General features: G+C 43.9%; 1 protein-coding gene across 1 annotated transcript in view; it reads left to right on the top strand.

Annotated features, from left to right (window-relative positions):
- The window catches only part of HSPB8 (heat shock protein family B (small) member 8), a 123,652-nt gene that overhangs the window by 53,202 nt on the left and 57,500 nt on the right, over nucleotides 1–12,950 (top strand). Inside the window, exon 2 of the mRNA XM_082268967.1 lies at nucleotides 8,571–8,634. Coding sequence (XP_082125093.1) covers nucleotides 8,571–8,634 — 64 coding nt within the window. The remainder of the gene's footprint in view (nucleotides 1–8,570; nucleotides 8,635–12,950) is intronic.

The raw sequence follows: 12,950 nt of genomic DNA, 5'->3' as shown, positions 1-12,950 counted from the left end.
GAAATGACAGAAGATCAGGAGAAGGGAAGGAGGAAAAGGAGAAAAGAAGAGAGAATAGGACAGAAGTAAGGGTTTACAGCCAGTCCCCAGATAACATCAGTAAGACAATCTAATTCATAGTCACTCCTGGAACCAGTGAGATACCTACGTAGGATGCCCAGGGCTCCCAAATCATCTCAAACTTGGGTGCCGTGGTGGTCAGCACGCTGACCATTTTCTCTTGGGTCATAATCCATGTGATTTTATTCCTTATTTTCCTGATGGAGACCCTGGGCAATTTCCAGGATCCCGCTATAGCGAGTTTGGCTCCCAACAGTATGTAGCGAACCAGTGTGTAGGTGTATTTCGGAATGCCCGGGGGTTTTGAATGCAGTAGGGCGATAGGGGCAGTGTTGGGAATCCTATGTCCAGTCACTTTGTATATCATATGAAAAATTCTGTTCCATGTGCCCCTAATTCTAGGACACTCCCACCATACATGCAACATAGAACCAGGCATCTGGCATCCCCTGAAACAGAGAGGTGAGGCAGAGGGATACATCTTGTGTAATTTGACGGGCACAAAATACCAACGGGTCAAGACTTTTATGCCTGCTTCCATTAAAGATATACTGTGGATCCCCTGAAAGGAGCGAAATCCAACCCTACCCCATTCCTCTCTGTCCCATTCAGACGCCAGATCCCGTTCCCAGGCCCGCATATATGGAAGTTTCTCTTGGTCGGATACCAGTGAATTATAGATTATTGAGATGCCCCCTCTCTGCTCCGCTGAATTACAGCACCATACCTCATAGCTTGTGAAAGAGAAGGGAGGGGATTCCCCTTTCGAGATGGATGTGAGAAAGTGCGAGATTTGTAAAAATCTAAACTTTTCCGAAAGTGGCATTTTGAGCTTGTCAGAGCAATGTTTGAGGGTGAGAGGTCCCTGGGAGGTGAAGAAGTGTCCTATACGATAAATTCCTTTATCCAGCCACCATTGGAAGGCCCTAATGTCCATACCGGGTTGAAATGCCGGGTTATGGAATAAGTGTGAAAGTGGTCTCATACTGGAGGTGAGGGAAGAGGACTGCCGTAGACCATCCCACAAAGCGAAGGAAGACGACAAAACAGGCGACAGTATGGGAGGTCTGAGCTTAGGTGGACTCCATAGGAGATAATCCAGGGTGTACATAGGAACTGCCTGTCTTTCAATTTGTATCCAGTCTGGTTTCTCAAATCTGGAGTAAACTGCAGAGAGCTGTGCTAATCGCGCAGCCTGGTAATAGAGCCAAAGGTTAGGGACTCCCAACCCCCCTTTCCGTCTGTGTGCGTACAATACCTTGCGAGAGAGTCTATGTCCCATTCCCCCCCAGATAAAGTTGATAATCAGGTTTTGAAATTTCCGCAGCGGTTCCCTGAGGAGTGGAACAGGGAGAGCCCTGAATATGTAGAGAAGCCTAGGAAGCAGATTCATCTTGACAGCATTAATTCTGCCTAGCCATGATAATCGATAAAGAGACCAACTCTGTAGTTCACCCTTCAAGGACTGGTAAATAGCTGGGTAATTTGCTTTATGTAAATCCTCGAGCTTGGCCGTAAGGCCAACCCCAAGGTATCTGATATGGGAGTCTTGCCAAAGAAACTCGAAGGAGGATTGCAAGCGTTGAGCCTCCTCTCTTTTTACGGAGATATTTAGGATGGAGGATTTTGATAGGTTAACCCGAAGGCCCGAAATATCTGCAAAGTTAGCCAATGTTTTGCATACATTAGGGAGGGAGACTGAAGGAGAAGTGACGAATAAAAGAAGGTCGTCTGCAAATAATGCACATTTATGTTCCTGAGTGCCACAGGAGACCCCCTTAATGTCTGGATTAGACCGAAGTGCAATGGCGAGAGTTTCAATAGTGATTGCGAATATAATAGGTGACAAGGGGCATCCCTGCCTCGTCCCCTTAGAGATTGGGAACGAGTCAGAGTAATATCCCTGATATCTTATTCTTGCTGTGGGGGATGAGTAAAGAGCCCTGATAATACCCATGAAGTGTGCTCCAAATCCCCATCTTTCTAATATCGAGAACAAATATGGCCATTCAACTGAGTCAAATGCCTTTTGAAGATCTATGGAAAGGAGCAGACCTTCCTGCGGGACACCCCCCGACCAGCCTGACTGTAGTATAGAGATGATGTCGATCGCTCGCCTCACTTGGTCGGGACCCTGTCTGCCAGGGATAAACCCTACCTGATCTTTATGAATGTAAAGATTAATAAAGGACGCCAACCTATTCGCCAGTAGTTTAGTGAGTATCTTTAAATCATTATTTATGAGCGAGATGGGTCTATAATTGCTGACTTCTCCAGGGTCCTTATCAGGTTTAGGGATGACTGAGATGAAAGCCTGATTGTTTTGTTTGTCGACCGGGCTACCGGTTTTAAGGGTGTTAAAGTATCTAGTTAAGTAGGGGGAGAGCAAGTCAGAGAATGTCTTGTAGTAAAGGTTAGGGAACCCATCAGGTCCCGGTGCCGAACCTAATTTAAGATCTTTAATCACGCCTCTGACCTCCGCTTCAGTGAAGCGTGCATCCATGACCTCCGTATGTTTCTCGGAGATACTAGGGATAGGCAGGCTGTCTAGGAAGGATTGTAACGCTTGTGTCTTATCCGAGTGTGCATCTTGATAAAGGTTTCGAAAGTAGGTTGCAAATTCCTGCAGTATGCGTTGTGGGTTCTGAGTCCTGCCTCCCCCCCCTACAGACATTTTGGGCATTGCATGCAATCCCATTCTGGGCCTAAGCTTCAGGGCCAGCATGGACCCTATTTTGTCCCTCTGGTGATAAAATTTGGCTCCCTGCCATCGGAGGTGTTTCTCCGCCGAGCTGGTCAAAGCCAAAGTAAGGTCTGCCCTTGCTGCATCAAGTGCCTTCAAGGACGCCTTGGTAGGTTTACGCTTATGTTCGGTACTTAAGGCTACAAATTCATTTTCCAGGCGGCGTATTTGTGCATTCCGTTCCCGTTTGAGATTGGATGATATTTGTATCAGTTTCCCCCTAATGGTCGATTTATGAGCCGCCCAGAGGACTTCAGGAGAAATCCCATCTAGGTCATTCAAAGAGAAGTATTCCGAAATAGCACGCTCGAGTTCCGACACTCTACAGGGTTCACTAAGAATGGATTCATTAAGTCTCCATTGGAAGGGGCCCTTAGGGGTGCATGTCCTGGCTACCTTAATTTCCACCATCGAGTGGTCCGACCATACCACGTCTTTAATAGAGGCCAATAACAGTGAGGGAAGCACGGCCCGAGAGACTAAAATATGGTCAATGCGTGCAAAAGTCTGGTGAGGATGAGAAAAGTGTGTGTAATCTTTCGATGTCGGGTGCAGTTCCCTCCAGCCATCCACCAGTCCCAGTTGGTTCATCAATTTGGCTATCTGCGAGCTATGTTTGGGAGGTTTAACCTCTCGAGAGCCCAGTGGTTTAGATTTGTCCAAGCCATAGTCAAAAGCTGTGTTAGAGTCCCCTCCAAAAATGACGCGGCCCTCCAGATGCTGCGAAACCCGACTAAACATGTGCTGGAAGAAGTGGGACTGATTCTGATTTGGTGCATAGTACGAGACAAATGTGTACAATTGTTCTGCAATGGTACCCTTGACTAGCAGAAAGCGCCCCCCGGGATCCCGTAGCTCAGAGTGGAGGGTGAAGTTACAAGATTTAGCAAAAAGGATCGCCACACCTCGCGTTTTGTCCTCTGCATTGGCTAAAAAGAAAGTGGGGTACTTAGCGTGCAAAAACGAGGGACAGTATGAGTGGGGGAAGTGAGTCTCCTGGAGCAATAAGACCTCTACCCTTCTGCGGTGGTAATCCTGAAAAGCCTTCCTTCGCTTTATGGGAGAGTTGAGACCCTGAGTATTGTGGGTAGCTATTTTGAGGCATGGGGCTGTAGTTTTAGAAAGAGACATGGAGCAGGTAGTGTAGGTGCATCTGAAAAATCACATCACTCACCCCGTTCCGAGACAAGATACCTGGAGTGTTCATTCGACCAAATCTGGAAATCCGGTTAGGTGTAGAGATCGTAAACAACATTCTCCCAGGGACCAGCTGCAAGAAAAGAAGAAAGTAGATGAGAGAGAGAGACAGGAGAAAAAGGGAGAGAAGCGGGAAAGGGTGAAGTCGTGGACCAACGTCCAAATAGGACATCCAATGTCGGGTTGAGGTCCACATCAACCCGACAAGGTCAAGTACAGAGTTCCAACCTCCCATGAAGGGGGGCTGGAGAGAGTCACGTGAGAGAACCTAGATCTTCTCCCGCGACTAGTGGAGGCGTCATCCGACCACTCCGGCAGGGCTCCCGCCCTAAGTAAACAAATGCTGTAAATAAAAAACAAATAAATGCAGGTAAGCATGCAAGTAGAACGGCTGCAGGAAAAGAAAGAAAAAAAAAAAAAAAATTCACTACCCCCAGGTGCTCCGGTGCTACCCAGCTATCCAGCTGGAAGAGCCCCCAAAGGCAGTGACAGAGTTGTCTGCAAAGTTCATAAACAAATGGCAGGCCAGTGTCTGGACTGCGAAACTCCCCGAGCAGGGCCCCTCCAAATGAAGAGGAGCCTGCCCGAGATTGGATCAAAAATAGCAGGCAAAAATCAAAAACAAAGAACCGAAAGGTTCTTAATCAAGGAGACAGGTTCATAAGGTGGAACTCCACAGTGAAGGAAATCTTGCTAGGAGCATCCGTGGCTACTATCAGGGGGGCTTGCCATCTTTAGAGCGCTTAAATTTGGATCCGTTCCAGAGCGGGGCAATGGGGCTGGATGGGTTGGGGCGCTTGGATGATCCTGGGCCAGTTGAAGAGGCTTGGTGATCCGGGGGCTGAGGCATTAGTTGCAGATGATGCAGTAATCTTTCTCCTTCCGTGAAGCTGGAAAAGGTATACGTCTTATTCCTGTAGGTGAACTTGAGTGCGAAGGGGAAAGCCCACCAATACTTAAGCTCTTTCTGGGACAGAATGGACAAGAGTGGTTTTAAGGATCTCCGTCGTTGTATTGTAGATGGGGCTAGATCAGTGAAAATCTGAACTGCGTGACCTTGACAAGTAAGATTTTGAACCTTCCTGGCTCTGCTGACAATTTCTTCCTTTATCATATAGAAGTGGGGTTTGACCACTATGTCCCGCGGATTACCGTCCCGCCTTGGGGGACCCAGTGCTCTGTGAGCTCTGTCAAGTTCAAGTTTGTGCGCTGGTATATCGGGGATAAGATCCTTAATGAGCCCCTGCACAGCGGTCTGGACATCCGCAATTGATTCTGGCAGACCCCGCAGTCTAAAATTGTACCTGCGAGACCTGTTTTCAAGATCTTCCACCTTAAGGAGGGCCGAGTCCAGCTGATCCTGAAGTGAATGTATGAGGGTAGTGTGCTGATTAGTTTTTGTCACTGTCCTGTCAATTTTATTCTCCATGGCTTCCATCCTGTCACCCAGGTTCTGAAAATCCACTTTTAGGTTTGAGGTGACTCTGTCAGCAATTTGTGACATACCCCTCTCCATCATGATGGACATTTTGAGAAGAAGATCCTCATAATCTGAATGGGAGAGCCCTCCGGATCCCTCTGTGGCAGGGGGTCTGATAGTGGGTATGGGTGTATAGCAGGCAGGGGAGAAATCCCCCATCACCCTGCTCAGGAGGGACTCTGTGGAGGCTGGGGAGGGAGTCAGGAGCAGGGGGTTACTCACAGGTCCCTGTGGAGTAGCCAGGCAGTTCCCTTTAGCCAGAGAATCTGGATGATCTGCGGCGTCCCCCTCCTCCATCTCCTCACGCTGCTGGGACGGATCCGCCATCTTGGATAGCACTGCCTCCGGAAAGCCTGAGGTAAATTGCCTCGCTAGGTCTCTTCTGACCCGATTAGCCTGCATACAGTGATTCCCGCGGGGCCGGTGGAGGTGCGGACCCCGATCCGGGTCTGCTAGCGTGCTGCGTTACCGCGCTGGGCGGGAGATAGTGCCGGGATGGCGCGGAGCTCCGGTCCTAAGCGGCCATCTTGGGAGCTGCCGCGCATGCGCCTCCTGCGGTCAGCTTTCTAATGATAACAACCGATGTGCTTCAGCAGCCGCTTGGCCATTATCCAAACGAGTGGGAGAGGACGTCTCCGTCCCCCCACTGCCTCCCGCCACTCTGCCCAAGTCTCCCGTCCCACCGGGAGGCCCAAGCAACCAGCTGGCACATCCGCCAGCTGGTTAGAGTCCCAAACAAAGCCGGATACGGCTTAGATTGAGTCTCCGATCAAGTAACCTGGAAGTGACATCACAACGTCACTTTCAGTTTACTCGGCTGCCAACGGCGCCAATTTAATAAAACTGGTAGTATTAAAACATGCAGATTTCAGTATTTTGAATACTTTTAAGTGCAATGGAGGGGTTTGGGGTCTTTTAGACCCCAGATCCCTACATAAAGAGTACCTGTCACTGCCTATTACTATAACACGGGATGTTTACATTTCTTGTGACAGCAATAAAAGGGATCAGATTTTTTGTTTTTTTTAAGGAACAGTGATAAAAATAAATAATAAATAGAAAAAAAAATGAAAGCGCCCCCTTTCCTGTGAGCTTGCGCACCAAAGAAAACGCATATGCAAATGTAAACGGTGTTCAAATCACACATTTGAGGTATCGCCGTGATCATCAGAGCGAGAGCAATAATTCTAGCAAAAGACCTCCTCTGTAATTCTAAACTAGTAACTGTTAAAAACGTTTTAAATTGCCGCCTATGGAGATTTTTAAGGACCGTAGTTTGTCACTATTCCAAGGGTGTGCGCACTTTTAAACCATAACATGTTGGGTATCTATTTACTCGGCGTGACATCATCTTTCATATATATATATATATATAAAAAAATTGGGCTAACTTTACTGCTTAGTTTTTTTTTACATTCAGTGAAGTGTATTTAAAAAAAAATTATGTTTTTAAAGATCGCTGCGCAAATACCTTGTGACAAAAAATATTGCAACAACTGCCATTTTATTCTCCAGAGTCTTTGCTAAAAAAAAAATATATATATATATATATATATATATATATATATATATATATATAATGTTTTGGGGTTCTAAGTAATTTTCTAACACAAAATACTGATTTTAACTTGTAAACAACATGTGTCAGAAATAGGCTTAGTCCTTAAGTGGTTAAAGGCTAAACAAGGGCAAATTCATTCATTACAAATGTTGTATTGACATGCAGTTTAGATGCATTGTATTGCAATTTTAACTAACCTTAAGGCCTCTTTAACTAACTTTAAGGCCTCTTGCACACAGGAGTAAAAAAAGCTGAGTTTTTTACTGATCTGAAATTAGATGCATTGTTGTCCAGGGCAGTGGTTCTCCACTCCGGTCCTCAGGACCCACTAACAGGCCAGATTTGCAAGAAAACTGAAATACATCACAGGTGATATAATTTGCTGCTCAGAGATTGCAGTATTCTAGTCTGCATCTCCCTAAAGTAATACTTAAAATCTGGCCTGTTAGTGTACCCTGAGGACCGGAGTTGAGAAACACTGGCCTAGAGGACACAGCTGAGTAAGGATGAGTAATACAGTGTTGAGTACAGAGAAAAATGTGACAATTTTTCACTTGAGTTCAGTAATCTACTAGCATACACGTGTTTACTCGTCTATAAGCATGTTTATGCAAGTATAAATGAGTATATTACAACACTGCCAATGAAGAAGAATTGTACTCGTCTATACACTTATGTACCTTTACTCGAGTATACTCAACACTCCTCAGTTTTTGGCCCCTTGCACACAAGCTTTATAAATTCCTGAGTAAACATTAGTAAATTATAGCGCCAGTGTGCAAGGAACCTAAGGCTCCATTCACACATAGGCGTCTCGGATTGAGGGCATAATTGCCGCGATTCTGCCCGCGATTCTGAACCACTGCAAGTCGCGGGATGCCCGTGCGATTCCTGTGACTTGCACTGGCACCCCAAACACGGCGCGATTTTGTCATGATTGACGCTCGACGAATTGTGGTAAAATCATGCAAACAGAATCATGGGACGCCTGTCGCCCAAAATAAGTTCTTGTACTTGATGCCTATATGTGAATGGAGCCTAATAGAAAAATGCATGTCAATGCACCAAAATGCATGCAGTTCTTTTCCAACATGCTGTCATAATGCTGATTTTCTGCTCCCCCTCTTGGATCTAATATTTTATATAATGATGTATTCAGCAGCAAGAGGTAGGGAGGAAGTCAGGAATTACGAAAGTAGATTTGGCAGCAACCAATACAGCTTATCATGCTCCAACTAAGCAAACTATTTGTTTTGGTGGGATAACCTTTTTGTAGGGCAAATGGCCATGGGCAATGCTAAATTCTGATTAGCTACTATGGATATATTGCCCTTTGCACATCAATATTCGTGGCCTTGTCTTATAAATTAAGCCAGTTTATGTTTAATAAATACTGTATATTGTAGACATAATTGTGCGGAAAATACATTTTCCATTATTTCTAAAGTCATAGGCTAAGTCAGTTGTTAGCCGGTATATATATATATATATGTGTAGCTAAATCTGTCTATTGATGTTTCCTTTTCTAGGTAACCATGAAGAACAGCAGAAAGAAGGAGGAATAGTCTCAAAGAACTTTACCAAGAAGATTCAGTGAGTACTTTGTTGGCTGATCACAGCTAGTAGAAGCGGCTGACTCCGTGTTCAGTGTCATTTAGTGAATGTCAGCAATGATCCCTATCAGCTTGTGCTATTTAAAGCTGCATTCACGATTATATGAAGTATTAAGATGACAGCAGGTCATGTGCTAGCAGCAATATACAAAAGCTATACATCATCATTTCCTTCCATTAACATCCTGGTAAATGGTGTGGTTATTGACACATCTGCCCATCTCCTGTCTAGGCTCTTTCTCTTTAGATCACCGATGCTACAATTTTTAAAAGAACATGGTTGAAATAGACAGCAGCTTAAAACTAGAAACATAAAAGTGGCTCTTCGAAAATCTCTATTAAACTTGATCCCCTGACAGCACTTAAAAGTATCAAAAACATAAAAGAACAGTAAAGTATACACCGTAGACATCAAGATTTTTTTTCTTCCTCATGCAACACAATAAAGGCCCCTTCATACAGCTGTGCATTCAAAGTTCATACAGTATGTTTTCATTCGAGTGTTCCACTGTAGTTTTTTAGCTCTACAAGGGTCTTCATGCTATTTGTGCTGTTTTTGTGCTTGTGTGCATTTTGAAGCTAAGTACATATATAGTGATAAAGTGCAGTGCTACCCTCTATTACCTTATAATAGTGTCTTATATTACCACCTACAAACAAATATAATAATGTGTATACCAAGTGTGATCGGTGATGGTGAGAACCCCTATTTGGTGTATCTTATTTTTGTACATATATGTATAATCAACAAACCAAGGAAGTGAATAAAACCACAAAATCATAACTCATGAATAATGGTGTAAAACCTCCATACATGAAAATAAATAGGCATATACAATACACTTGTGCTGTGATATCAAAAGATCCCCAAAAAATCAATAATATTGCATGAACCAATGCAGTATGTGAATAATGATGGTAAATCTCCAATGCAAAAATGAAAATAAATCTAACTACAGTGGTGTAGTGGTTAGCACTTTGACCTAGCAGCAAGAGGGTCACTGGTTTGAATCCCAACCACGACACTACCTGCCTAGAGTTTGCATGTTCTCCCTGTGCCTGCGTGGGTTTCCACCGGGTACTCTGCTTTCCTCCCACACTCCAAAGACATGCTGGTAGGTTAATTGGATCCTGTATAAAAAAATTGGCCCTACTATGTATGAGGGCCAGTTCACACTTCTGCGAGTGCGCCGATCACATGTAATTCTGAGCGCACTGCTCCTTCATTACATGCAATCGGAGGTGCCGATGCGAATTCAGCCATACACTTTGTATGGCTGAATTCGCAATCTATCCGCACCAAACACGCACATGACCCTTTTTTCCAGCTGCATCAGAATCGGATCGCACAGTGGTTCACACTTGTGCGATCCGATTCTGTGCGAACTGTCAGATCCCACTGCGATATGCGATCAAACTGGGGGTGTCGTTAACATTTCATTGACACCCCCAGCGTATCGCATATGGCAGTGTGAACTGCCAGGGGTGCGTTTGCGATGCGGGAACAGGCATTCGAATTCGCAGCCTTCCCGCATCGCACAAGTGTGAACCGGGACTTAGGGACCTTAGATTGTAAGCTCCTTGAGGGCAGGGACTGATGTGAATGTATATGTAAAAGCGCTGCGTAAATTGACAGCGCTATATAAGTACCTGAAATAGTTATATAGTTACATAGTTAGTGAGGTTGAAAAAAGACATCAGTCCATCCAGTTCAACCTATGATGTGTGTGTGTGTGTTTGCTGTTAACCGTACATTGTATACCCCTGTATGTTGTGGTCTCTAAGGTGTCCATCTAACAGTTTTTTGAAACTATCAATGCTCCCTGCTGATACGACTGCTTGTGGAAGTGAATTCCACATCCTTACCGCTCTTACAGTGAAGAACCCCTTACGCATTTTAAGGTTAAACCGCCTTTCCTCTAGTTTTAGTGAGTGGCCACGTGTCTTATTGTATTCCCTTACTCTGAATAGTTTGTTCCTTATGCTCGGGTCACCAGTACAGTATTTGAACATTGATATCATATCCCCCCTCAATCGTCTCTTCTCCAGAGAGAATAGGTTCAGTGCTTGTAGTCTTTCCTCACAGCTGATGTCCTCCATTCCCCTAATTATTTTTGTTGCCCTTCTCCGGACTTTCTCCAGTTCCAGCACATCCTTCCTGAGGACCGGTGCCCAGAACTGGACAGCATACTCCAGCTGTGGCCGGACCAGAGTCTTGTAGAGTGGGAGAATAATCTCTTTATTTCTGGAGTGAATCCCCTTTTTTATAATAAAATAAATAAATAAATAAACTACAATATACTTGTGCTGTGATATCATAAACAAGATCTAAAAACAAAATCAATATTTTTATATTAATATATAATATAATATTGCATTACCAATGCAGTATAAGGCTTCTTACACACGATACTCCTGTTTGAGCATCTCCTTTTTCAGCCATAAATATGTCTTATTGAAATGCGCGCATTTTCGTGCAAATTCACGTCTTTTCCCACAAATATATTCTCGCGTTTTTTTTGTCAAATGTGCAAATTAGCTTTTTTCAGATCAACAGTATGTTCGTGTGCGTTCATTTGTTCGCAATTGCGCGTATTTGTGCGCATTTACGCACATTAGGCGTAAATTACTGTCCAAAAATGCAGATTTTTCTATTTTGTTCTTCCTGATGGCGCTTATTTACGCGCCTGTGTGCATGTAAGCTCTAACGAGCAGGGCCCTCTGATTCCTACTGTATTAAAGCATATTGTATTTGTACTGTCTACCCTCAAGTTGTAAAGCGCTGCGTAAACTGTCGGCGCTATATAAATACTATATAATAATAATAATAATAGGCACATTACAATTAATGGGATGTATTTTAGCTCAGAAAAAAAAAAAGGCTGTACTGAGCTATTTTAAGCTGCAGTGTGTAAGAGGCCTAAAAGTGATGGTGAAGCCTCCAATGAAAATTCTAAATAAAATGTTTTTAAAACCCTGAATATGTGATCATATATGCAAAAGAAAAAAGTCAACATAAAGTCTTTTAAAGAGTCCATGTGGTCCGTAGAGTTATGTGAAGAAAATCACCACATGCTCGCCACCACCAGTCAAATAATTCACTATCCTCAACTTTATGACCTATGCACCAAACGGGTCTCAAAACGCCTTCCCCACTTTGGAGGTATTAAAGTGGAGCTTCACTCTCCCAATCAACATTGATTATTTTCAATCCTGATGCTGCTAGCAATTATTAATAGATAGGAAAGTATAATATATTTGCTTTATTGTTTTTTTGTTTTAAACTTTTTTTTCTATATTTCTTCAGTTACTTCCTGGTTTCTTGCCTAGGCAAATGATGTCATACATTCCAAGAGTCTTGAGGAGCGGAGGAGAGGAGGAGGGGTTTTCTCAGCTAAGCATACTCTGCTGCATGCATTCTTGAGCTAAGGGCAAATGGATTCCATGAAGTAGATGCTACATAAATCATTTGCCTTTACTCAAGATGGCCACAGCCAGAAATGTTAGGGAGTCGTTTTCCACAGTGATTTCCCAAAAATAATAAAGCATGGAGACCCTTGATGGATAGGGGAGTTTGCTTTGAATATTAAAAGCAAATCTGTCAAGAGTTGTATCTATTGGTTTGGTTAAAAGATCTGGAGTATCCTAAATAATGAATTTGGAGAGAACCCTCTAGAGAGATTGCTCTTTTTTCAATCTGATATCTATGTAACAAAGCCTCAAGCGCTGAAAAGAGAAGTTCACCTTTTAGAAAAAAAAATAATAAATGCACATTTTTTTTTTGCAGAGAAAAATGTGCAATAATTATTTTTTCTTTTAGAGCCTTTAAAGCATTGCACCTAGCAGATCACTGGTGCCATGCAGGTCTCCAGATCTGTCAGTATATCTGTGTACTTGAACATTCCGTATGGATAGGGAGATACACTAAAGGCCCGTACACACGTGCAGATTGTCGGCCGAAAAGATTCGGCCGACGACCGATCGGCCGATTGTAGGCTTGTTAGTATGGTGCTTCTGACAGCTGACAGCACACTTTCGGCCGAAAAGAATCTGTCGTGCAAGCATTAAAATTTTTGTATACCGACACCAGAGCGGCCGATTGTTCGCCAGTCAGTACAGAATTCGGCCGACAGACAGCAGATTTGCAAGACTGGGCATGCTCAGAAAAGAAAAAACACAGGGAAAGTTAACCATCACATGACATCACTTCTGCAGTCGGCTGTAGTCGGCGGACAAAATTCTTGTGCAGTCTTTTGCACTTTTCAACCGACACGACAGCCCGGGGACAAAAGACGG

Source organism: Pelophylax lessonae (genome assembly GCF_965119305.1).
Source record: "Pelophylax lessonae genome assembly, chromosome: 1".
In the NCBI taxonomy this organism is placed as follows: Eukaryota; Metazoa; Chordata; class Amphibia; order Anura; family Ranidae; genus Pelophylax; species Pelophylax lessonae.
The sequence above is the reverse complement of the archived record's forward strand: the minus strand, read 5'-3'. Positions and strand labels throughout refer to the sequence as shown.